Below are 26,678 nucleotides of genomic sequence, written 5' to 3'. Positions count from 1 at the left end.
AAATCTTGTTGACTAACAATAAGAAAGCTTGTTGAAATTGTTTCCTTGTTAGAAACTATATAACCAACACAGTGTGTTTATAAATAATATATTTATGATTTAGTTTAATGCAGTACAAAGACAAAATGCCTTGCCTTTATACATAGACAACTGACTCACAAAGGAAGTTGCCCAGAAAGACTGACAGTAGCAATAACTATGGCAAGGACATACTGACAGATGCAAAGAAGTATCACAGTGGTGAAATGTCTGGATGCAGTAATGTCGTTAAGCTGGAGAACAGTTGAAATCATTTAAGAATTCTTGTGGGTAACAAGTCAGGGGGTAAAAATGAAACAATTCTTAATCTTGCATAGTAAATGTTTTACATGCATAAAATAAAGGTTTGAACAGATACATAAGATGTAAGAAAAGAAAAGCTGTTATTGGTTTTAATACAAATCGTATTTAATTATCTTTTTAAAAAGTAGAATTTTGAAATAACTGAGGAATAAGAGAGGTGGAGGAACAGGTAGTGTTGAGAAAGCAGGAGTCTGCAGAAGGATTGTAGAGACTAGTAAAATTGGCAAAGAAGTGGCAGATGAAATATAATGTAGAGAAGTGTATGGTCATGCACTTTGGTAGAAGGAATAAAGGCATAGACTATTTTCTAAATGGGGAGTGAATTCATAAATCAGAGGTGCAAGGGGAATTCCCTAAATGTTAACTTGCAGATTGAGTTGATAGTAAGGAAGGCAAATGCAATGTTGGCATTCATTTTGAGAGGACTAGAATATAAAGGGAAGGATGTAATGTTGATGCTTTATAAGGCATTGGGAAGACCACATTTGGAAGATCGTGCACTGTTTTGGGTGCCATTTCTAAGAAAGAATGTGCTGGCATTGGAGAAGGTCCAGGGGAAGTTTACGAAAATTATCCTGAGAATGAAAGGGTTAATGTATGAGAAGCATTTGATGGCTGTCAGCCACTGGAGTTTAGAAGAATGAGGGCTGATCTCATTGAAATCATCTGAATATCAAAAGGCTTAGACAGAGTGGACGTGGAGAGGATGTTTCCAATAGTGGAAGAGTCTATGACCAGAGGGCACAGCCTTGGATTGTAAGAATGCCCCTTTAGAACAGAGATAAGGAGGAATTGCTTCAGTCAGATGGTGGTAAGTTTGTGGAATTCGTTTCCACAGATGGCTATGGAGGCATGTCATTGGGTATATTTAAAGCAGAGGGTGATAGGTTCTTAGTAGGGGTGCCAAAGGTTATGTGGAGATGGCAGGAGAATGAGGTTGAGAGGGAAAATGAATCAGCCATGATCAAATGGCAGAGCAGGTGTGATGGGTTAGTTGGTCTTACGGAATGACTATCCACACAAATAGTTATAATTAAATTTAATTACCAGAAAGGTCATTAAACAGTAATTGTGGACTTCTGGGCCATCAGAAACTCATTTGTATTTCATTCAACAAGTTATTAGATTTTCATGTATTTGTTACAACTGTTTTAATCATTTTAATCTGAAAATAACATTTGGGAAATAGTGACCTCTGTGAAAAAGCAGGAATCACTGGCAGCAACAGAAGGTAGAGTAGTAGACGTAGTGTATATGGATTTCAGCAAGGTATTTGATAAGGTACCCCATGCAAGGCTTATTGAGAAAGTAAGGAGGCATGGGATCCAAGGGGACATTGCTTTGTGGATCCAGAACTGGCTTGCCCACAGAAGGCAAAGAGTGGTTGTAGACAGGTCATATTCTGCATGGAAGTCAGTCACCAGTGTTGTGCCTCCAGGATCTGTTCTGTTCTTACTCTTCATGAGTTTTATAAATGACCTGGACGAGGAAGTGGAGGGATGGGTTAGTAAGTTTGCTGATGATACGAAGGTTGGGGGTGTTGTGGATAGTGTGGAGGGCAGTCAGAGGTTACAGCGGGACATTGATAGGATGCAAAACTGGGCTGAGAAGTGGCAGGTGGAGTTCAACCCAGATAAGTGTGAGGTGGTTCATTTTAGTAGGTCAAATATGATGACAGAATATAGTATTAATGGTAAGACTCTTGGCAGTGTGGAGGATCAGAGGGATCTTGGGGTCCAAGTCCATAGGATATTCAAAGCTGCTGTGCAGGTTGACTCTGTGGTTAAGAAAGCGTACGGTGCATTGGCCTTCATAAATCGTGGGATTGAGTTTAGGAGCCGAGAGGTAATGTTGCAGCTATATAGGACGCTGGTCAGACTCCACTTGGAGTACTGTGCTCAGTTCTGGTCGCCTCACTACAGGAAGGATGTGGAAACCATAGAAAGGGTGCAGAGGAGATTTACAAGGATGTTGCCTGGATTGGGGAGCATGCTTTATGAGAATAGGTTGAATGAACTCGGCCTTTTCTCCTTGGAGCGACGGAGGATGAGAGGTGATCTGATAGAGATAGATAAGATGATGAGAGGTATTGATCATGTGGATAGTCAGAGGCTTTTTCCCAGGGCTGAAATGGCTAGCACAAGAGGGCACAGTTTTAAGGTGCTTGGACATAGGTACAGAGGAGATGTCAGGGGAAAGTTTTTTATGCAGAGAGTGGTGAGTGCGTGGAATGGGTTGCTGGTGATGGTGGTGGAGGCGGATACGATAGGGTCTTTTAAGAGACTCCTGGGCAGGTAAATGGAGCTTAGAAAAATAGAGGGCTATGGGTAACCCTTTGGGCCAAAGGACCCGTATTGTGCTGTAGGTTTTCTATGTTTCTAACTTCTAAATTTCTGCATTTTAGCATGAATGTAGTTATTTTTCTTGCGTAACACAATGAATGTGATAATTTCATTGTCATTTAAATGGCAAAATCAATGCATTTTAATAATGTAACTTCTGATTCTTTATGGAGTTATTTTGTAAATTATTTCAGAAAATGATGGTTGTCCATTTGTTGTGATTGACAGATTTTGGGATTCTTAAGGGATACAGGGATGGCATAGGGTGACAAGTTGAGTAGAGGATGATCTTCTTGAATAGCCAAGCAGGCAGGAGGAACTGTGTTGCCCACTCCTTTTTTATGCTCCTTGTGATTTTGTATTCTACTCTCTTGAACCAGTAGACTGGAGTTCAGAGAAATTATTACTTCTTGTCAAAGATTCTTCTTGCCAAACAGACTTCAAGCATGTTATTTAAATGTGATAAGTTAATGTACTTCAACAACTAGGATACATTGAGAATAACAGTAGAAATGTAAAAGGAGTTTGCAAAGCAGATTATTTGTTGAGCTGAAGTTTAGGACATTCATTTTGGTTGTGGGTCTTCTTTAAGACAATGTTGCTCCTTAAACATGGTTAAGTACAATGTTTTTCAAGCTCTACTGACATCATAAACTTTTGTTTACAGGATTGGTCAGAAACAAAAGGCAATTCTTCATCTTAACACCACACCAATGATATCCGGTAAGTTATTCTGCTTTGTAGTAGAATTCAGCTCATACTCAAGCCAACCCCAGCATAGGATTGAGCCATAAGGAAGAACTCATTCAGTGTCATGAACTCATTGTCCCAAGGCATGACGGTGGCAAGGTAAAGATACAACACACATTTCCCCCTCCTGAGCTCTTTTCCATCATGCTTGGTGGTTACCTGGGATGTAATTAAACTGGATATGATGCAAAAAACATTCATAAAGGTGTTACCAGAACTGGAGGGCTTGATTTATAAGGTGAGACTGGATAATTATTTAAATGGTAAAAGATTGCAGCACGCTGCTGTGCAGCAGGACTTGGGAGCACTTGTGCACGAATCACAAAAGGTTGGTTTGCAGGTGCAGCAGGCAATCAAGAAGGTAAATGGAATGTAGGCCTTCATTGCCAGAGGGATTGAATTTAAGAGCAGGGAGATTATGCTACAACTGTGCGGGGTACTGGTGAGGCCACTCCTGGAGTGCTGTGTGCAGTTCTGGTCTCCTTACTTGAGGAAGGATATACTGGCTTTGGAGGTGGTGCAGAGGAGGTTCACCAGGTTGATTCCAGAGATGAGGGGGTTAGACTATGAGGAGAGATTGAGTCACCTGGGACTGTACTCGCTGGAATTCAGAAGAATGAGAGGAGATCTTATAGAAACGTATAAAATTATGAAAAGGATAGATAAGATAGGGGCAGGAAAGGTGTCTCCATTGGTAGGTGAGACTAAAACTAGGGGACATGGCCTCAAGATTTTGGGGGAGTAGATTTAGGACAGAGATGAGGAGGAACTGCTTTTCCTAGAGAGTGATGAATCTGTGGAATTCTCTGCCCAATGAAGCAGTGGAGGCTACCTCAGTAAATATATTTAAGACAAGGTTGGATATATACTTGCATTGTAGGGAATTAAGGGTTATGGGGAAAAGTCAGGTAGGTGGAGATGAGTCCACGGCCAGATCAGCCATGATCTTATTGAAGGCGAAGCAGGTTCAATGGGCCAGATGGCCTACTCCTGCTCCTATTTCTTATGTTCTTAATGTTCTTCTAAGTTGGAACTTTATTCCCTGTAGCATAGAAGACCAAGGAGTGACCTTCTAGAGTTTCATAAGATCACGAAGGGCATAGATAAGGTGAATGGTCATAGCCTTTAACCCAAGGTAGGGGAGTCTAAAATTCGAGGGCAGAGGTTCAAGGTGAGGGTGATGATTTAAAGGGGATCCAATGGGTGACCTTTTCCACATGGGTGGTGGGTGTATGGAACGAACTGCCAGAGGAAGTGGAGAAAATTACAATGTTTAAAAAACAGACAGGAAACTTTGGAGGGATATGGGCCAAACGTGGAGAAATGGGATCAGCTCAAGTATACAACTTGGTCAACATGAATGGGTTGGGCCAAAGGGCCTGGGTTATGCTGTGTGTCTCTGAACCCTCAGTAGCCCCTGGTGTCTAACCACCGGGGACATGGCTGAGAGTCTGGGAGGCTAACTTATAAGTGTCAGACCAGGCCAAGAAAGTGAAAAGGGAATGCAGTTACACAAGGCAGAAGAGAAATTACACAAAAATTAAGCTTTAATAGCTTTTGATTTCTCTATGAACATGCATGAATTAACTTATTCTCCTTATTTTCCTTTAGACTTTGGAAGTTCTGGTTCATCATATTCCAGAAGTTATTCAACTGAGCACCAGGAAGCCTCAGGGAATATGCAAAATTTCTCCAGTGGTTCAACTGGAAGGAGAGCAGTCATGGTGAAAACAGTTCAGGCTGTTGAAAGAATAACAAATTGAAAAGGGCTTTACAACTAAACAGCTAAAAAGCAAATGGTGACCAGTTTTAAACACAATGTATCAAATAAGAAGTAACAACACACATAGAGAAACTTCCTTTTAATTATAATAATCAAGACAACTCATTCTTCTCTCCATTTCATTAGTGTGAATTACACGTGTGGTCAGTATCTTCCTGGGCTAAAGTTGTTAAAACAATTCCACTGACATTTTTCCTAATGCCATTTCATCCTGCAACTCATCATAGCAATACTGGATATTAATAATCATTGTCAGAAGCAGCAAAATTTAAATATTCAAAAATAATTGACCATCAAATTCTCTGAATAGAATATTAAATCATAAAAAACTTACAGTGATTGTATCAAGGGAAGAATGAAAAGATAATTATATTTTCACTGCTGGACATGGGCTATTCTTTGATTGAAATTCTTATGATTGCTTCTGTCAATTAAATGTAAACACTTGTGCTTCATGTTATATTAAGTTGCAGCTTTGCCTTCATATAATAAACTTGATTGCAATGACAAACTTCTGTTGAATGCATCACAAATATACACAAGAGAAGCATGTGATGCATTCACTAGGGCCACTAGCTATTGTAGAACATCAAAGTCAAGTTTATTGTCATCTGCACAAGTACATGTGTGCACAGGTGTAATGAAAAACTCACTTACAGCAGTGTCAGGAGCACATAAAACTAGAAGCACAACATTCTTCAGAAAATCAGAATCAGAATTTTCATTACTTACTTATATGATGTGAAATTTGTTGTTTTCTGACAGTAGCATAATGCAAAGACATAAAGTTACTACAAATTACAAAAAAATGTTGAGGGTGCTTAGAGAAGATAAATTACAAAAAAAAGGTTATACAAGTAAAAGAAAACACAATTAGAAAAAATTAAGCTGTGAGCTTTTTTCTGACATATTTACTTCAAACTTCCAAGTTCAAAGTAAACTTATTATCAAGATACATGTACTGTATGTCACCATATACAACCCCGAGATTCATTTTCTTGCAGACATTCAGAGTAAATACAAAGAAACACAATAGAATCAATGAAAAACTGCACATAAGATGGACAAACAACCAATATGCAAAAGATATCAAACCATGCAAATGCAAAACGAAAAAAAATTACTGACATAATGGGTCAAATGTGCCATAAATTTCTATGATTCTATATCAAAGAAATCCATACGTTGCTCAGCAGAGCCAAAAACTTTAGGAATCAGGAAATTTGCAGTTGTACCCTTTTCTGAAGCCAATGTACTATACATTTGTTGCCCAAATGAACTGAAGAGGTTTTGTGTTGTCGATATTTGTTTTGAGAATGAAAAAAGAGCTTAAAAGCCATTGGCCTGAACCATAAACTTCTGTGCCTACTGGCAGTAGTGTCCATCACCAGGGACCCCCACCATTCAGGCCATGTTCATTCTGGGACAAAGGAGATGTCTTCCTTTTTTAAAGAAAGGGTCTTCCCTTCGTCCACTATCAACTCTGCCCTCCATCGCATCTCCCGTATTTCATGCACCTCTGCCCTCACCCCATCCCCCCGCCAGCCCACCAGGGATAGAGTCCCTCTGGTCCTCACCTATCACCCTACCAGCCTACAGATCCAACGTATAATCGTCCGTAACTTCTGCCACCTCCTATGGGATCCCACCACCAGCCACATCTTCCCCTCCCCCCCACTCTCGGCTTTCCGCAGGGATCACTCCCTATGCAACTCCCTTGTCCATTCATCCCCCCCATCCCTCCCCACGGACCTCCCTCCGGGCACTCATCCCTGCAAACGGAAAAAGTGCTACACCTGCCCCCACACTTCTTCCCTCACCACCATCCCAGGCCCCAGACAGTCCTTTCAGGTGAGGCACCACTTCACCTGCGAGTCAACTGGGGTGATATACTGTATCCGGTGCTCCCAATGTAGCCATTTATACATTGGGGAGACCCGCCGCAGACTGGGAGACCGTTTCGCCGAACACCGGCACTCTGTCCTCCAGCAGTGGCGGGATCTCCCTGTGGCCACACAATTCAATTCCACAGACCACTCCCACTCCAACATGTCTGTCCATGGCCTCCTCTACCGTCAAGATGAGGCCACACGCAGGTCGATGGAGCAATACCTTATCTCCCGCCTAGGTAGCCTCCTTCCTGCCGGCATGAACATCCAACTCACTGACCTCCGTTGATACCCCTGCCCCCCACCCTTACCCCCATCCCTATCTATTATTTTAGTCTGGTTCTCTTTCTCTCTCTTTTTTTCCCCCCTCACTATAATCTCTCCCCTGGCCCTACCTTTCTTTCTCTTTTATTTCCCATAATTCTCCGCCTTCCCTCTAGCCCATTTCCCTCCAGCCTATCACTTCCCAGCTCCCTACTTTATCCCTCCCCCCACTTCTTAACCCCCCTCAACCATCCCACGTTACTTCACTCCTGATGAAGGGTTTCGGCCTGAAACGTCATTATTACCTCCTCCCATATATGCTGTCTGGCCTGCTGAGTTCTGCCAGCATTTCATGTTTTTTTTGATTATGAATGTATTTAGTTTTCAACTTATAATGACACAGAATGATGCCACTCAATCCATCACGTCTAACAGCTACCATGGAAGCTATCCTATTAACTTCAGCTTCCTTCTCATTATTTCCTCATACTCCTCTCTCTCAGTTCTGTCCATCCATTCCCCTTTCATGTAAGTAGCAATCAATCGAGAGGAACTCATAAATTCAAATCAAACAAATCAGGTGGATGCAAAACAAGTCAAAATCCACTTATTTTTTCCACTGACTAAAAGGAAGCTACAAATAATAGGTTTTAATAAATATTGTCAAAAAAACACAAGAATGTGAGAAGTAGGACCATGAGTGTTATCATACAACTCTTCCATTCAATAAAATTGTGCCTGATCTGATCTTTGCCCCTAATCTGCTTTGCTGCCCAATCCTCAAAATCTTTGAATCCCCTATAACCCTATCTTAGCCTTCAGTGTAGAACTGGGGAGGTGCACCATGGGAACAGATCTCTTAGTCCATCAAGTCTAGGCCAATTATTCCAATCATTAATCCTATCCTAACTTGTTTTATTTTCCCCACAACACTCCCCAGATTCTACAACTAACCTAAAATCTAGGAGCAATTTGCAGTAGCCAACTAACCTATCAGGCTCTATGTCAATAAGACATAAGACAAAGGAGCAGAATTAGGCCATTCAGCCCATCAAATCTGCTCCACCATTTCATCATGGCTGATGTATTTCCCTCTCAACCCCATTCTCCTGTAACCTTCATGCCCGGACTAATCAAGAACCAATCAACCTCTACTTGGCCTCGACAGCCACCTTTGGAACACCAGCAGTCATTGGGAGCTAATCAGAAAAGGCTCCCTTTGCTTCCTGCCAATCAGCCAATGCACTATCCATGAAAGTATCTTTCCTGTAATACCATGGGCCCTTACCTTGTTAAGCAGCCTTAAGTTTGGCACGATGTTAAAGGCCTACAGAAAATCCAAGTACACAACTCTGGGATCCTCCTGCCTGCCTGCCTCGTCTGAACCCTGGGATCCGCCTGCCTGCCTGCCTCGTCTGAACCCTGGGATCCTCCTGCCTGCCTGCCTCATCTGAACCCTGGGATCCTCCTGTCTGCCTGCCTCGTCGGAACTCTGGAATCCAGCCCCGCCTGCATTAACCCTTAAATGTCATGGCATCCCCATCCTGTCCTCCCCCCAGTACTTCAGTGCCTGCGTCCTGCGTTTGGGTCCATCCGGCCCCCGTTCCTGACAGAGCACATGGACCCAGCGGCAAAGGCACTGGAGGCTAGTTCCCATTTCACTAGGTTCTTTCTGCTCTGGATATCTCCCCCCCCCCCCACCCCCCGTTCCGTCCCTGGCCCTCCAGCCCCGCTTTGGTCGCCAGGAAGCTCCCTTAGAGGGGCGGGAGTACTGTCAGGGTCCGGTCCGGTCCAGAATCCGCGTTCCAGGTCTCGATCCGGTCCGAGTGCTCTGGACTCCGGGTCTTACAGCTGTTCCTCCTGGCCCCTTTGAGGCTGTTAAGATCAGCCTGGATCAAGGAGGCACACTTGTGGCCAATTTGGCTGCAGGTGTTTATAAGGGGCCATGGGATGGAGACCCAGTGGGTGGTTGTTTTGTTTTGTTTTGTTTTGTTTCGTTTCGTTTCGTTTCGTTTCGTTTCGTTTCGTTTCGTTTCGTTTCGTATCGTATCGTATCGTATCGTATCGTATCGTATCGTATCGTATCGTATCGTATCGTATCGTATCGTATCCTGCTATGGTTGCTGGACTGTTCTGTACTGTATATGCTCTATCTGGTTGGTCTTGTTCCCCTGCTTCTCTCCTGTGTGCTGGTCTTGCTGTCCTGCCTTATTCTCCTTGCTTGCACTGCCATGCTGTTGGTTGCCTTTCCCAATTTACCAATGTACCCGGTGGATCACTGTAGTTTTGCTGCTTACTCTGGACCCAGCTTCCTACCTGTTGCCTCTGTTGGGCAGATCTGGCCGGACTGCTGCTGCCTGGTGGGGGTTTTGCCCCTTCCTATCTGTTGCCTCTGTCGGGTGGATCTGGCTGGACTGCCGCTGCCCAGCGGGGGTTCTGCCCCTTCCCACTCGTTGCCTCTGTCGGGCAGATCCAGCCGGACTGTCACTGCCCGGCAGGGGTTCTGCCCCTTCCTAACCGTTGCCTCCATCGGGCAGATCCGGCTGGGCTGCTGCTGCCTGGTGGGGGTTCTGCCCCCTCCTACCCGTTGCCTCTGTTGGGTGGGTCCGGCTGGACTGCCGCTGCCCGGCAGGGGTTTTGCCCCTTCCTAACCGTTGAGTCCATCGGGCAGATCCAGCTGGACTGCTGCTGTCTGGTGGGGGTTCTGCCCCCTCCTACCTGTTGCCTCCGTCAGGTGGGTCCAGCTGGACTGCTGCTGCCCGGTGGGGGTTCTACCCCCTCCTACCCATTGCCTCTGTCGGGCGCAACTGGCCAAGGTCTTTGTGTTTTCCACCTGGGAGGCGGCCCTGCCCGGGATCCATGCGGCCTGCCCTAGGGACTCCTACCCTTTCCTCCCCTCGTTTCCCATGGATTGTGCCCCGCACCTGCCCAGGTGTCCGTGACTGGCCCAGGCTTCTGTGTTCCCACCTGGGAGGCGGCCCTGCCCAGGATCCCTGCGGCCCGCCAAGAGGAATCTGCCTGCCTGCCTGCCCTGAACTGCAGGATCTGCCTGCCTGCCTCGTCGGAACTCTGGGATCCAGCCCCGCCTGCATTAACCCTTAAATGCCATGGCATCCCCATCCTGTCCTCCCCCTAGTACTTCAGTGTCTGTGTCCTGCGTTTGGGTCCATCTGGCCTTGTTCCTGACACACAACATCCACAAATTCTCCTTTGTTTATTCTGCTTGTTATTTCCTCAAAGAATTCCAAAAGATTTTTCAGGCAAGATTTTCCCTTGAGGAAACCATGCAGACTATGGTCTATTTTATCATGTGCTTCCAAGTACCCAGAAACCTCATCCTTAATCATTGACTCCAACATCTTCCCAACCACTGAGGTCAGGCTAACTGGCCTATAATTTCCTTTCTCCTGCCTCCCTCCCTTCTTGAAGAGTGGAGTGACATTTGTAGTTTCAGTCTTCCGGAACCATGCCAGATTCTATTGATTCATGAAAGATCATTACTAATGCCTCCACAATCTCTTCAGCTACATCTTTCAGACCCCTGGGGTGTAGTCCATCTGGCCCAGGTGACTTATCGACCTTCAGACCTTTCAGCTTCGCAAGCATCTTCTCCCTAGTAAAAGTAACTGCATTCACTTCTGCCCCCTGACACTCTTGAACTTCCAGCATATTGCTAGTGTCTTCCACAGTGAAGAAGATGCAAAATACTTATTCATTTCATCTGACGAAGGGTCTTGGCCCGAAACGTCGGCAGTGCTTCTCATTATAGATGCTGCCTGGCCTGCTTCGTTCCACCAGCATTTTGTGTGTGTTGTTGTTTGAATTTCCAGCATCTGCAGATTTCCTCGTGTTTATTCATTTCATCTGCCATTTCCTTGTCCCCCTATGCTACCTCTCCAGCAACATTTTTCAGTGGTTTAATATTTATTCTCACCTCACTTTTACTCTTTATATATCTGAAAAAACATTTTGTATTATTTTTGATATTATTGGATAGCTTACCTTTGTTTATCATCTTTTCTCTCCTTATGGCTTTTTTTAGTTGCCTTCTGTTGGTTTTTAAAAGTTTCCCAATCCTCTAACTTCCCACTAATATTTGCTCTATTATATGCTCTGCCTTTAGCTTTCATGTTGGCTCTGACTTCTCTTGTTAGCCATGGTTGTCAACCTGCCTTTAGAATACCTCTTCTTTGGGCTGTATCTATCCTGTCCCTTCCAAATTTCTCCCAGAAACTTCAGCCGTTGCTGTTTTGTCATCAGCCCTGCAAGCGTCCCCTTCCAATTAACTTTGGCCAACTCCTCGCTCGTGCTTCTGCAATTCCCTTTATTTGCAGTGTGATACTGATACATCTGACTTTAGCTTCTCCCTCTCAATTTTCAAGGTGATTTCTATCATATTATGATCACTGGCCTTAAGCTCCCTTATCAAATCAGGTTCATTACACAACACCCAATCCAGAATAGCTGATCCCCTGTCGGCTCAACCACGAGCTGCTCTAAAAAGCCATCCTATAGGCGTTCTACAAATTACCCCCTTGGGATCCAGTACCAACCTGATTTTCCCAATCTACCTGCATATTGAAATCCATGCATTTTCTGCCTCCCGTTGTAATTTGTAGCCCACATCCTGGCTACTGTTTGGAAACCTGTATTAAACTCCAAGCAGGATCTTTTTATCCTTGCAGTTTCTTAACTCTACCCACAAGGATTCTACATTTTCTGATCCTATGTCACATCTTTCTGAAGATTTGATTTCACTTTTCACGAAGAGCCACTCCACGCTCTCTGCCTCCATACCTATCTGTCCATTCGATACAATGTGTATCCTTGAATGTTAAGTTCATTGCTATAATCTTCTTTCAGCTGCCACTCAGCGATGCCCACAATGTCATACCTGCCAATCTGTAACTGCACTACAAAATCATCAACTTTTTTCTGTGCACTGCATGCATTCAAATATAACATCTTCAGTCCTGTATTTGTCACCCTTTTCAATTTTGCTCCATTGTTACACTCCAACTCATTCCACTGACTGCGATTTTGCCCTATCATCTGCTTGTTCTTTCTGACAGTCTCACTACACTCTGCCTCTGCTCGTATACCAACAGCCCCCATGCTCAGCACTATCACTCCAGTTCCCTTACCCCTGCCCAATTAGTTTTAAAAATCACCAATAGCTCTGGCAAACCTGCCTTTAAGGATATTGGTCCCCATTTGGTTCAAGTGTAACGTGTTCCTTTTATACAGGTCATACTTTCCCCAGAAGAGATCTCAATGATCCAGAAAATTGAAACCATGCCCCCTGCACCGGTTCCTCAGCCATGCATTCATCTTCCAAATTATCCAATTCTTGCCCTCACTGGGGCGTGGCACTGGCAGCAATGCAGAGATTACCACCCTTGAGGTCCTGCTTTTCAGCTTTCTAGCTAGCTCGCTATATTCTGTCTTGAGAACCTCTTCATTTTTCCTTCCAATGTCAATAGTGCCAATATGTACCAAGACCTCTGGCTGCTCACACTTCCCATTTGACCCAATATGATAGATCCCTGACCCTGGCATCTGGGAGGCAATTTACCATTTGGGTGTCTCTACTGCATCCACAGAACCTTGTAGCTACTATCACAACCATGGACTCTGCTGTAGGGTCTATGCGCCCCCGCAGGCAGCCACAGCAAATTTTGCAATGGCACTCATGAATATGCACGTGTCAATTAATTACTATTTTATTATAGTGGTACTTAACTCCCTTTTTGTTGTAGTTTGGTTGAGACTTGAGCAAAGCACAGCAACGTTATACTGCCTGCTTACATTTGGCCTTGCCTGAGAAAGTGGACTATCGATTCGATTGACTCTGGAGACTAGCGCTACTCGTTTTATATTTAGATATTCCTTTCAGCCTCGGAGTTAGTATATCATTTTCCATTTGGGAGTTCTAGTTAACGGCCCTGTTTGGCCCAGCATTTATTGTTTTCTTTCCCTTTAAAATCCTGCTCGCATTAAAGTCTGTGAACTATCAACTCGCTTTAGTGTCTCTTTCTCTGCACTTGGGCCATATCCAAACGTTTTGATACCTACTCCTTTAACTATGGAATACCCAATCACCACTGCAGCCCTCTTCTCCCCCCTTCCCTTCTGAGCCACAGCGCCAGAGTCAGTTTCAGAGACCTGGTCCCCACCCCTCTGGTACGTCTATGACCGTGGGAGGAAACCAGACCACACAGCTGAAACGTGCATCATCACACAGAGAATGGGCAACCTCTACATAAATACTACCAGAGAAATAGGTAAAAGTTTCCTTCTGTTTACCCCACCTATAATTTTAGTTGTACATATGTCCCTCAGCCACCTCTGCTCCAAGAAAAATAAGCCCAATCTATCCAATCTCTCTTTATAACTAAAATGCTTCATTCCAGGCAGCATCCTGGTGATTCTTCTCTGCAATCACATCCTTACTATAGTGTGGTGACCAGATCTGCACATACCGCTTGAGCTGTTTTCTAACCAATGTTTTATTAAGTTTTACAAAAACTACATTTGCTTTTACATACAGTGGCTCCTTTATTAGGTACACCTGCCTGTTAACGTAAATATCCAATCAGCCAATCACGTGGCAGCAACTCAATGCATAAAACCATGTAGATATGGCCAAGCGCTTCAGTTGTTGTTCAGACCAAATATCAGAATGGTGAAGAAATGTGATCTAAGTGACTTGGACTGTGGAATGTTTGTTGGTGCCAGACAGGATGGTTTGAGATTTCAGAAACTGATGATCTCCCAGGATTTTCATGAATGACAATCTCTAGAGTTTACAGAGAATGGTGTAAAAACACAAAAGCATCCAGTGAATGGGCAAAATTATCTTGTTAATGAGAGAGGTCAGAGGAGAATTGTTTAAGCTGACAGAAAGGCAACAGTAACTGAAAGAAACATATGTTATAACAATGGAGTGCAGAAGAGCATCTCAGAATGCACAACACTTTGAACTGAAGTGGATGGGCTACAGCAGCAGATGACCACGAACGTACACTTGGTGGCCACTCTATTAGGTACAGGAGGTAGCCAATAAAGTGGCCACTAAAAGTACAAGCCCTTTATGGCTGTAGCAGGACTTCTCTACATCCTTCTGTACGTCTTCAATCTAGATCAAATCCCAAATTTTCTTTTAATTACTTATGGTACCTGGCTGCCTGCTAGTAACTGTGATTCATCTCCAAGGACACGCAATTCTCATTATACTGATGAAGTCTGTAGTCTTGCTCCATTTAAGCAATATTCTGGTTTTCTGCTCTTCCTGACTCACATTTCTCTACATTATACTCAGTCAGACAAATTTTTACTAACTTACCCTTTTGTACTCTGCTCACAACTGGTTATCTCACTCATCTTTATATCATCAGCAAATTTGGTTATCGTCTACTTGGTTATCTGTATCTACTGACTTAAATTTTAAATTGTTGAAGTTCCAGCATTGATTTTTATGGCACCCCACTCTTTCGTCAACCTGAACATAACCTAGTTATCCTTACTCTCTTTTCCTTGTGATTTTGTCAATCCTTTATTGCCCCCAGTTAGCCCGGAACATCATTTCCCTCCATGGATGCAACCTGATCTGCTGAGCTCCTCCAGCATTTTCTATGTGCTACACCTGTTCCTGTCTGAATGAGAAGCCTTTAATTGTTGGAGAGAGATGCTTTGAGGTTTCTCTAAATGTAATTCAACACCAAAATCTTTTAAATATTATCAAAAGCATTTTCAATACAAGTCACATCTTCTTCCACGAGGCCTATGGAAGTTCAGTTAATGATTATTCAAGACAAAGGTCAATTCATTTTTGGATGTTAAAGGAATCTAGGATTACAGTGCAGAGATTTGGTACAGAGGTATATGATTGATCATCATGTTACTGAGTCATGGAACAACTGTGAGAAACTAAAGAACCCACTCCCACTCTTACATTCTAATCAAACTACTACCACATTCCATGTATTTTTCTTGAGGAGAGGGAACCAGGTAGCTTTGTTTTCTATGAATTGTAATCTGAGAATGATATTGATGTTCATGGGCGTTTACAAGGACTTTAACTTTATTTCTTCAAGTAAACTAAGAACACTCAAACCCTTTATTGTTTGGTTTCTAACATAATGACCGCCATATAAAGGACATTCCAGGAATCACTGAATAAAAGAAATATATGTATATACTAATTATTAAGTGAAAAATCAGAAATTGTGACGCATGGCAAAGGTGAATTACAATCTAAAATGGGAGCTGAAAAAAAGAGGAAAAAAACAATTTTGCTCTGCATGATTTTCGGTTCAAGAAATGCGGTAAATAAAAAATTAACAAGTTTTGATTGAAGAAAAGATATTTTTCATGTTTGATTGAAAATGATGTGAGCAATAAGGAGACAAAGAATCATGAATCAGATCCATTTGAAAGCAGTCTTGTTTATTTCTTATTTTAAAGCAACCAACAATTCAAGTGATAACATATTGAAGTTTATTCTAAAACCTACCTCTGCATATTTGCATCTTGTTGTCAATCTCTCAGAACCAAAGTGACAGCAAGTCAAGCATTTACTGAATCATTCACATTTTAACACCATAATATGCCGCTTCTTAGTTATTTAAAATTTCATCCAATACATTGTTTCTGAAACTACACTGCATAATTCATGTGAATCTATTGGTTTGCGTGGCCTGTGTTTATCTAATAGATTGATCAGTGATGAAGAATATCAGCAGATTGGACCAGTTACTCCCTAACAGAGATCTCAAGACATATGCAAGGGATTTTATAGTGCCAGCATTTAAGAAATAAACAATTCTCCAAATATGCAAAGCTAGAATTAGCAGAACTGAACTCTCAAATAAAAATGGCAAATGAACAAGAGAAGGTAATAAAATTGTTTAGTTGCTCAAGACTCATAATTCATTATTGCAAAGTACTTATTGTTGATGAAACTGTAACACCATCCAACTGCTCCACTGTTTTCACCAGTACGTTCCTGGAGGGCTCAATTCGATGTCCTGAGATGCGAGAAGTTTCCATTGCACCCATACCACTCTGATAAGCGGAGCTGTTATACTGACCTATATTTTAAAAATTCAAATTTAATACTTATGATTCATGAAAATTATTCAATATCCTTCATAAACTTGGAAGAGCACTTTGTAAACTGCAAAGAACTTATCCAAAACAGTATGGGAAGAAATGGCTTCTTCAGCCACCGCTGAACAGTTGTTGATCTTGTCATTCAAGTATAACTGCATTAATAATAGGGTAGCACAGTGGTCTAGCAGTTAGCACAATCACTTGACAGTGCCAGTGATCACTGATCTGGGTTCAATTCCCATTGCTGTAAAGAGTTTGCACGTTCTCTCTGTGATGCCAATGGCTTTCCATCCGGTACTCTGGATTTCTCCCAATCACTCCAAACACATTTCATTTAGAATTAGTAAGTTTTTGGCATGGTACATTGGCACCAGAAGCGTGGCAAAACCTGTGCCCTCAGCACAATCCTTACTGATGTGATTTGACACAAACAATGCATTTCTCTCTCTGTTTTGATGCATATGTGACAAGTACACCTGATTTTTAAGATTCAAAGGTTTACATTATATTTCCCTTCAAGGGTGCTGAATTATAACTTTAGACTCCTGTGTATACATAATTTTTATTTCTTTAATAATAATTGTGATGAAAGAAGCTAGACAATACTGAACTGAACCAGAAACCTCTGAAAAATAGAACATAATGAGTTCAAGGTTGAAAAAACATCAATCAGTATTCAGAACTGATTGAAAGGTGAAAATGTGAAAAGCCAGCCTTTTTTTCTCATTACAACTGATGAGTGATCAAAGTCCTTCCAAAAATTGCCATTTTTCATATTGAGGTTTGTGTATAAAAGACATTTTAAACACAATTGTGATATTGTGATATCACAATTGTGATATTTGTGATGTCACAATTTTTTGTGAATATTCACAAATATTTGTGAATTGTAAATATTGTGATATTTATTGTGATAAAAGAAATTTGTTGTGTATTGGTTAATTTCATGTTGCTTAACTATGTAAAATTGAGTAGAATTCCAAGAGCAGGCAGAAAGTTAATCTAAACGGGTTAACCACTTCAGTGAACAGATTATGCCAATGAAGTATAACAACTGGCAAGAGAGACACCAGAGACATAACTAACAGTAGTTTATACTTGATTAAGATTCACTTCTGAATTCACTGGTTTGCTGCATTGAGCTCAAAATTACTGGTCTTCTTCCACCACCAATTCCCATCTCACTCCCCCCTCTGAAAAAACCAGACGTACCGCTACTCGCACTGCTGCTATAATCCCCATAATTTCCTGTAAAAGGGAGAGGAAAGAAAAAGGACACTTTAGAATATGGATCCTGAAATTTAGAAAACAATTGCAATGACAACATCAAGCAGGTCACAATTTTAACAAAGTAAAACAGCCCCAAGTGCTTCACTTAAATTTTAGTAAGCAAATGCTTGACTCTAAGATTTTATGTATATGGATATATCAAAGCATTTTGAAAATCGTAAATTTTAAAGGAGGAGAGAGAAAAAAGGTGGAAATGAAATTTTGAGAAAGAAATCACTGAAATGTAGGAACTACTTATCTCTAAGTGTCATTCCATCAGTCATGGCACAGAGTGTGCAGAGTAGGTTACAGGGGTAGGGAAGGTCATTGTTATGGAAAGATTTGAAGACTCAGATCTTAAAACTGAGGTACAGGTATGCATCGCTTCATGTCCAAGATACGTTCTGTGAAATCAGACTGATTCAAGCTGACAGGAAGACGACAGTACTACGTGTCACAACAGTGGTGTGCAGAAGAGCATCTCAAAGCACATAATCGTTACACCTTGAAGTGGATGGGCTACAGCAACAGAAAACCATGAGCCTACATTCAGTGGCCATTTTATTGGGTACAGCAGGTACCTAATAAAAGTGGCCACTAAGACTATGGTAGCTTTAATTGAAAATAAACTTATTGCAAGAATCGTTAGAGACTTTCATGTGTTTCTAAAATGACTTCTACCGTGAACTGTAGTTTTTCCTCCACCATAGTCAAAGGAGTTTTAGCCATAGTTCATCTATTTCCCACATCTCTGCTCTCCATCCCTCACGTCTCAGACAGAGCAAGGACAGAGATCGTCCAGTCATTATCTTCCACCTCACCAGCTCTGTGTTTAATAGCTCATCCTTTACAATTTGCACCAGCTTGCACAATATTCCACAACTGGATACATCTTCCCCTTCACTGCCTTTCATCGTGTAAAAGAGACTGCTCCCTTTGTGATTCCCTGGGCAACTGTCTTCTATCCCAATGGCACTGCATGTTTTGTGAAATTACAGGAGATGTTACACCTGTCCTTTCATCTCTTTCCTTCCCAGTCTCTGGGGGTGCAAACAGCCCTTCTAGTTGGAGCAACAACTCATTTGCACTTCTTCCAATCTAGTGTCTTGCACTCAGTGTTCACAATGTGGTTTCCTCCACCAGATGCAGACTGAGTGACAACATTGCAGAGCACCAGGAGTGACCAAAGCCTCCTTCTGTTGCCTATTTAACTCTCCATCCAGCTCCCACTCTGTCTGTGGCTTCCTATAAGGGGGACCAACATGAGCTTTGCAACTCATTTTCTGTCTGGGCCATGTTGCTGCCTTCTCGACTTGATATTGAGTACTGCAACATAAGGGAACTTCCTCTATTTGCCCATTGATTTACCTCACTTTAAAAGTAAGCCTGGCCGACTGGACACGTCAGACAGCCTGACATTGCACACCTTGTCATGCTCCTCTGTTTCTATTCTCACTCTCTAACTGCCCCGATTAATCCATCGACTGGTTGACGCCAATAACATCTCCATAGCAATCTTGGCTTCCCCCATCTGAGATACTCCCTTGGTCCTATTGACCTGTCCCCCACCTTCCTGGCAACTTAAAGCTCTTACTTTCTTTCTTTCTCAATCCTGATGAAGGACTTTTGACCTGAAACATTTGACTCTATTTCTCTTTCCTTGGATGCTACCTGGCCTGCTGAGTATTTCCAGTGCATTTTTAAAATTTCATATTTGTAGCATCTGCATTTTTTTCACAGTATCAGGGGAATCCGATGCTTGGTTTTTGGATGTTATCACTGAGATCATGATCATAGGTGAGAAATAGCCTCTGCAGACTTTGAATTATAGGAAATAAGCTGCCTACCAAATGAGAGCAGGGAAGGGCAATTCAAAGTTGAAGCATTGTTCAAGTTCAAGGTTATTGTCATTCAATCGTACGCATGTACACCGCCAAGCCAAACAATACTCCTCCAGACCACAGTGCACAGCATGGTATGTATAGCTCTCACACATCACATAAAGTAATATAGCCACAAATAAATTAACAAATAGTAAGGGTGCATTGACAACACAAGTTAAAAAGTAAACAGCGTAACACTACTGGGGCTTCGTACGTGATGAGACCTGAGAGGTGGCAGGGAATTCATTTGTCTTATGGCCTGGGATAAGAAGCTGTTTCCTATCATTGGACAATGATTAAACAAGCAATGGTATCTTTTGTTGCAAACAGGTAAAGAAACGACAAAGAGGTGTTGCTGACCATGGTCACAATCGTATGGGGTGCCAGGGTGTCATTCAAGCCCCAATTTAGGACACAACAGGACACTTGAGGACTGAAGGCAACAGAAACATGTAAAAGAGAGTGTTGATTTATAAGAAGCAACTATCAAATGTGAGCCTTTTTGGGGAAGAGTAATTACAGAGCACGTGAAAGGGAGAAGACAGCAACAGAGGACAGTGAACCATTCATGATATCAATTCCTAAGGGGATCAGGAAAGTCATTTGGAAAACATTCATAAGAATCATAATTACAGAAATAAGTACCACTGCTCTGAAAATATACAACGGAATAATTTGTAAACAGAACAATGACATATCAAGACTTGGAGAAGAAGGAAGAATATTTCCAGAATATTCCATTTTTCATTTTGCGGTTTGTGTTTCGGTCAGCAGTTAAAATTTTAAGCAAGGATTATAAATTCCCTTACCTTGCTGTGAAACTTGTTGTACGCTGAGGGTTTTGACGCCTTCTACCATCCTGTTGATAAAAGAAACACTCGTGTAACAACAGCCATTTCTAGGATGTTCAGAAATATATTTTCTTCAGGTTACCAAAGGTTTCCTTCTGAAAGGAGCAATGACCTGCATGGGTGAAGTTGATGGGCACATTTACCCTATCGAGCCTTGCCGAGTAAGTCCGAGTGCTGCTGGTGAACAGCAGTAGCCTCGTCACTGTGCTTATGGAGCTATTCGTCAGCCTGCTTATATTGTACAGTGCTTCATCCACTGCAGCATCAAGGGAGATTTTACCTAACGGTGACTGAATCACTGACTGGATGTTCATTCGGACAGTGAGTTTGATGTACTTCTGGGGTCAGATGAAAACCAGCCTTTAAACAAAAGTAAGTGCCACTCCCTGGACCAAATGTCCACTAAAGACAAAGACTCTAGTAATGAAGAGTGCAATAAAGAGCCTGTACAGATTGTACTCTGCAAGTATACAGGACTGTGGCATAAAGCCAGTGTGGTATCTGGAACTTGGAAAAGACCAAAGCCCTACCTGGTTTCCTCTTGCGCCAGTAGTTTACTGTAGGTGTTAATTTCAATATCCAGAGCCAACTTGACATTTATCAGCTCATCGATTTCACGAGATTGCTTAGTAATCTCCTGGTTTGCTTTCCTGATGGCTTCTTGCAGATCCGCGATAGACTTTCTACTATCTTTGAGAGACAACTCGCCGCGTTCCTCTGCTTCAGCGATCATACCTTCTAATTTCATACGCTGAGACACAGAGAGGTTAATGTGGACACTTTTGCAGATTATAACATGAAGCCCTGCCAACATCCCCCCACCCTGCTATTGCTACAAATTCGAAAGGGCCATACTGAGAGTAGAGTATTGCAGATTGGTTCAGAAATAGTCGAGTTCTCAAGCATTACACTGGAAGGAACCAGCTGGGTTGTTATTACTGAAAGTTTCCCAGTGTATGATTTAGCTCAGATTGACCATCTGTCTCTTGGTCATTTGCTTTGGGCTGGGAAGAGAAAAGTGCAGATGCAAGAGCTGGCAGATGCTGCAGTCTGGAGTAAGAAGATAGCAGAACTACTGTAGAAGATCAGCAGGTGAAGAAGCATCTGTGAAGGCAAAAAGAATTATTGACAATTCGGGTCGGGAGGTTGCATTAGGACTCGGGGCTTGAGAGGAAAGACAGTTTACGGCAGTTGTAAAGGCTGCAAGCAAGATCTCTTGTGTACTTTCACCTCCTGACTTACCTGCTGTTTTAAATACTCGATATCCTGAGTCAGCTTACGGATGCGACCCTGCAGATCGCTACACTCCGATTTGATCACTCGTAAGTCATCTCCTTTACCTGCAGGCATTGAATTGAGTTCCATCATCTGCAAGGAGACACCGGTAGTCGTTAGTAAGGGGTTCTCCTCCCAGCACAGAGGTCAGAGCTATCAATGCACCTCTACGTGGGGCTGGAGCTGGATCTCACCTTAGTCTGTTTCCATCTATTAGCATTTTCACGGCATTTATCTACCATAGATTGGTATTGGTTTCTGACTTCATTGATGATCTGGTCTGTATCCAGTACGCAGCCAGTGTCCACCTGCACGCTGACAGAAGTGTTCTGAATCTGTGTTTCCAGCTCACGGATTTCCTGAAGATGGGCAAAGCAAAGCTAATGTAAGGAGACTGGACTGAACAGCAAAAGGACCAGAAGGCTCTTGCACCGCGCAGCATATTTACCTCTTGGAAGATTGTCTTCAGGAATTCGATTTCATCAGTCAGGCTTTCTAGTTTTGCTTCCAATTCCACCTTGTTCATGTAGGATTCATCGACATCCTGGAGAGAGTAGGGTACAAGGTTTGTAAATCTCTTGAAGAGTTCCAACTGAAATGGTGCTACAGAGAGCTAGACAGTAAGTAGTGCTCACCTTCTTGACCATGACAAACTCGTTTTCCATTTCAGTCCTCTTGTTAATTTCATCTTCGTATCTGAAATGAACCACGGACATTACTGGCAATCCCTTGGAAATCAACCTTTCTGTCCCGTTTCTTCCACAGGGCCATGCTGGCTGTCGGAACTCCTTGCTCCCTGACGCTTAGCCATGATTTCCTCACACTCCTATTTATCCCCGTGTGTGCACCGCTCTTCCAGACATTTGATTCCGCAAGACACAGCATCCTGCTACGCGAGACACGTCGACCGTGCAGCGCCTCGACGGAATGAAACAACATTCGCTGCCGCCCCTGAACTGACGACTATTTCGGTGACTCCCTGAGCTTTGAGTGACACCTCTCTATCCAGACCTCAGCCTTAACAGAGCTCTCCCCGACGAGCACTTGCCCGACCCAGCTTCCAGACCTCCACTAGCTGTTGTTAGGTAACAATGAAACCCAGTGATTGTAACCGGGAATTGCACGATTTGCCCGATTCCGCTCATTTTTTTCTCTGGACCAGTGAACAGATACGGGACGAGAACAGACGAGCTGGGAAATATTGATGAGAGACAGCACACTTACTTGCCCTTAAAGTCCTCAACTAGACCTTGCATCTGAACAAGATCCGCTTCGAACTTCAGCTTCTCCTGCCCAAGAGTGTCCAGTTGCCTCTTGAGGTTGTCAATGTAAGCTTGGAACATGTTATCGATGTTGGAGGTGGACGATCCCTGCTTCTTCAGGAGCTCCAGTTTGATCTTCAGCTGAGTATTCTGCTTTTCAAGAACGCGGACCTGCGGGTAACGAATGAACACACGCTTAGATTTGCATTGAGCTGGTAAGGAAGTGAAAAGAGACATTTGCACGATGCTGCCAAGACAGGCGCAGCAGCGGGTTACAGACACGAGCAGTCGGCAGAGCTGGATAAGGTACCTGGTTTATGAAACTTGCGAACTGGTTGTTGAGCGTCGTGAGCTCCTTCGTTTCCTGCATCCGAACTTGTTGCAGATGGGTGTCATTTTGTGGCAGTGGGGCGCTTAGATCAAGGGCCGGCATCATCGAACCAGAGCCGTAAGCTGAACCAGAGCCGTAAGCTGAACCAGAGCCGAAAGCTGAACCAGAGCCGTAAGCTGAACCAAGCCCCATCGCTGAGCTGGAAATCAGACGTCTTGTCATTCCCACTCCTCCTCCTCCAAATGATCCTACCCTTCCTGAAATCATACTCATGGCCTTTCTGCCACCAGCTCTTCGCAAGGAACCGCTGCCACCACCAAAACTACTCCGGATCGATGAGGTGTTTCCACCCTGTACGGTCCGTTTGATGGTCGTTTGGCTGCTGTATCCGCTGCTCATGGTGGAATTCGAGATTTCTGCTCTCGTTACGAGTTTGCTGGAGCGATCAGTCCCGAACTGAACTTCTGGCGCAGGTGAGAGTGGCTTTGAGCTGCTTTTATGAGCAGTGCGGATCTGGGCTTGGTCGGGGTGTCAGATGACAGAAAGGGGAATGGTAATATCGAGTTAGAGGAGGGGCTCGGCACGCCCTCTCTGCTATGGGTTCCAACCTGTCCGCTTGCGCAGGGTAACCGCTCTGGATGCCTCGGGCCAAACTGGCGTCAGCAAGAATGAGTGAGGCCGGGAAGCAAGAGCGCCCTCGTGGTGTTCTTAAGCTACGTCGATCAAGAGCGGAGGAACGACCATTGAGTGTCAGTTTGACCGCCCAACCCACCTGACCCACGGTGGTTGAGATCCATTGTACAGATAGGTGGTAGATTCAAAGTAGCTCGATCAATTCAAGGGACACTGGGACATTTTGAAAGCAGCTCCCGGTTTCCGGGCATTTTACTTGCCCTCCGAATTCCCATACCAACCTGACTGTTCCGGATGTCCTGGGCATCCTGGATTGCTAAAATCAGGCTGGAGGAACAACACCTCATATTCCCTTTGGGTAGTTTAAAACGATAAGACCATGAGATAGAGGAGCCGAATTAGGGAATTTGGCCCATTGAGTCTGCTCCTCCATTTCATCATGGCTGATCCGGTTTTCCTCTCAGCCCCAGTCTCCTGCCCATCTGCCACCAAATCCCTTCATGCCTTGACTAATCAAGGATTTATCAACCTCTGCTGTAAACATACATAAACTATTGGCCTCCACTTACTGCCTGTGGGAAAGAATTCCACAGATTCTCCACTCCCTGGCTAAATAAATTCCTCCCCATTTCCATTCTAAAAGGATGCCCCTCTATTCTGAGGCTGTGTCCTCTGGTCTTAGACTCTCCCACTATAGGAAGCATCCTCTCCACATCCACTCTATCAAGGCCTTTCACCATTTGATTGGTTTCAATTAGGTCGCCCCTCATTCTTCTGAATTCTAATTTGAGCCATCAAACACTCTTCATATGAGAAAAAATTCAATCCTGCAATCATTTTCGTGAACCTCCTTTGAACCCTCTCCAGTTTCAGCACATCCTTTATAAGATTAGGGGTCCGAACCTGCTCACAATACTCCAAGTGAGGCCTCACCAGTGCTTTATCAAGTCTCAACATTACATCCTTGCTTTTATATTCTAGTCCTCTTGAAATTAATGCTAACATTGCATTTGCCTTCCTCACCACCGACTCAACCTGCAAATTAACCTTTAGGGAATCCTGCACAAGGACTCCCAAGTCCCTTTGCACCTCGGATTTTTGTATTTTCTCTCTATTTAGAAAATAGTCGACCCTTTCATTTCTTCTACCAACATACATAGCCACATACTTCCTGACACTGTATTCCATTTGCCATTTCTTTGCCCATTCTCCTAAACTGTATGTCCTTCTGTAGCCTCTCTACTTCCTCAAAACTACCAGCCCCTCCACCTTTCTTTGTATTGTCTGTAAACTTTGCAACAAAGCAATCAATTCCATCAACAAATCATTGACATAATGTAAAAAGAATTGGTCCCAACACAGACCCTTGTAAAACACCACTAGTCACTGGCGTCCAACAAGGAAAGACTCCTTTTATTCTTACTCTTTACCTCCTGCCAATCAACCACTGCTTTATTCATACTAGAATCTTTCCTGTAATACCATGGGCTCGTAGCTTGTTAAGCAGCCTCATGTGTGGCACCTTATCAAAGGCCTTCTGAAAATCCAAGTGCACAACATTAACCAATTCTCCATTATCTATCCTGTTTGTTATAACTTCAAAGGATTCCAACAGATTTGCCACGCAAGATTTTCCCTTGAGCAAACCATGCTGATTACAGCCTATTTTATTCTGTGCCTCCAAGTATCCTGAGACCTCATCTTTAATAATCGACCCCAGTATCTTCCCAACCACTGGGGTCAGACGAACTGGCCTATATTTTCCTTTCTTCTGCCTCTCTCCCTTGCTGAAGAGTGGAGTGACATTTACAATTTCCCAGTCTTCTGGAACCATTCCAGAATCTAGTGATTCTTGAAAGATAACTACTAGTGCTTCCACGATCTCTTCAGCCACCTCTTTCAGAACTCTGGCGTGTACACCATCTGGTCCAGGTGACTTCAGACCTTTCAGCTTCCCGAGAACCTTCTCTCTAGTTATGGTAACTTTACACATTTCATGCTCCCTGACACCTGGAACTTACACCATACTGCCCTCCCCACCTCCCTTGTTTCACCTTTACCTCCTGTCAGATCCCACCATCTGCAACCCTCTGTCACGTCCACAAATCTCCTCCCAGTCTCTGTCACTATAGGGTCACAATTCTACAGTATCATGGCTGCCTGATCTTGGCCTCAACTCCACTTTCTCATCCTCTTCCCATACCCCAAGTTTGACTGAGTCAGTGGATGCTGGAGCTGGTCTGCACCTCACATTCATCTCTTGTACAGTGTCTACATACCATGCAGCTCACTAGTCTTGGCAGTCCCACTCTTGTAGCTGTTACACAGGATGTAGACTGTGGAAACAAAGGCCCTGCCAGAGAACCACCCCGATGGCTTTTTGGCTGCTGATGTTTTCAAGGCCTTTAAGACTTTCTAAACTTTTCAGCAAACAATTTTTTCTGCTGCCTTGAAAGGATTATCTTGTTAACTAATGCAATACCATCATATATTTACTGTACTTGATGGTTTCATGGCACAGGGGTCAGAAAGAATGTGAGAAACTGCTTGGAGTTCATGTCCTCATTAAGATTGGCCCGAAATCTGGGCTTGAGAGGAACCCACTGGTTGATGCAAGAACTCAGCTGTGTGTGATGACAATTGCTAACTTCAGAAAAAAACTTGTTTCTCCTGATGGATGCAATACTACA

The 26,678-nt window shown here is 43.3% G+C and overlaps 2 protein-coding genes across 4 annotated transcripts in view; one reads left to right on the top strand and one right to left on the bottom strand.

The window, feature by feature from the left end:
• The window catches only part of LOC132384665 (keratin, type II cytoskeletal 8-like), a 140,983-nt gene extending 135,316 nt beyond the window's left edge, over positions 1–5,667 (top strand). For all 3 annotated transcript variants that reach the window (XM_059955998.1, XM_059955997.1, XM_059955996.1), the window contains exons 9-10: positions 3,352–3,407; positions 5,046–5,667. In XM_059955998.1, coding sequence (XP_059811981.1) covers positions 3,352–3,407; positions 5,046–5,197 — 208 coding nt within the window. In that variant the 3' untranslated portion in view covers positions 5,198–5,667. The remainder of the gene's footprint in view (positions 1–3,351; positions 3,408–5,045) is intronic.
• Positions 5,668–15,803: 10,136 nt separating this feature from the next.
• On the bottom strand, positions 15,804–23,834 carry LOC132384664 (keratin, type II cytoskeletal 8-like). Its single transcript, XM_059955994.1, has 10 exons — positions 23,335–23,834; positions 22,987–23,195; positions 22,398–22,458; positions 22,211–22,306; positions 21,957–22,121; positions 21,730–21,855; positions 21,018–21,238; positions 20,446–20,495; positions 17,697–17,732; positions 15,804–16,462 (listed from the first exon to the last, which is right to left on the bottom strand). The coding sequence occupies exons 1-10, from the start codon at positions 23,752–23,754 to the stop codon at positions 16,305–16,307; spliced, it is 1,542 nt and encodes a 513-aa protein (XP_059811977.1). The 5' UTR covers positions 23,755–23,834; the 3' UTR covers positions 15,804–16,304.
• Between the last annotated feature and the right edge of the window lie 2,844 nt (positions 23,835–26,678).

The sequence above is a fragment of the Hypanus sabinus genome, chromosome X1, assembly GCF_030144855.1.
Source record: "Hypanus sabinus isolate sHypSab1 chromosome X1, sHypSab1.hap1, whole genome shotgun sequence".
NCBI classification, from domain to species: domain Eukaryota; kingdom Metazoa; phylum Chordata; class Chondrichthyes; order Myliobatiformes; family Dasyatidae; genus Hypanus; species Hypanus sabinus.
Note: the sequence above shows the minus strand (reverse complement) of the source record. Positions and strands in the feature narration are given on the sequence as shown.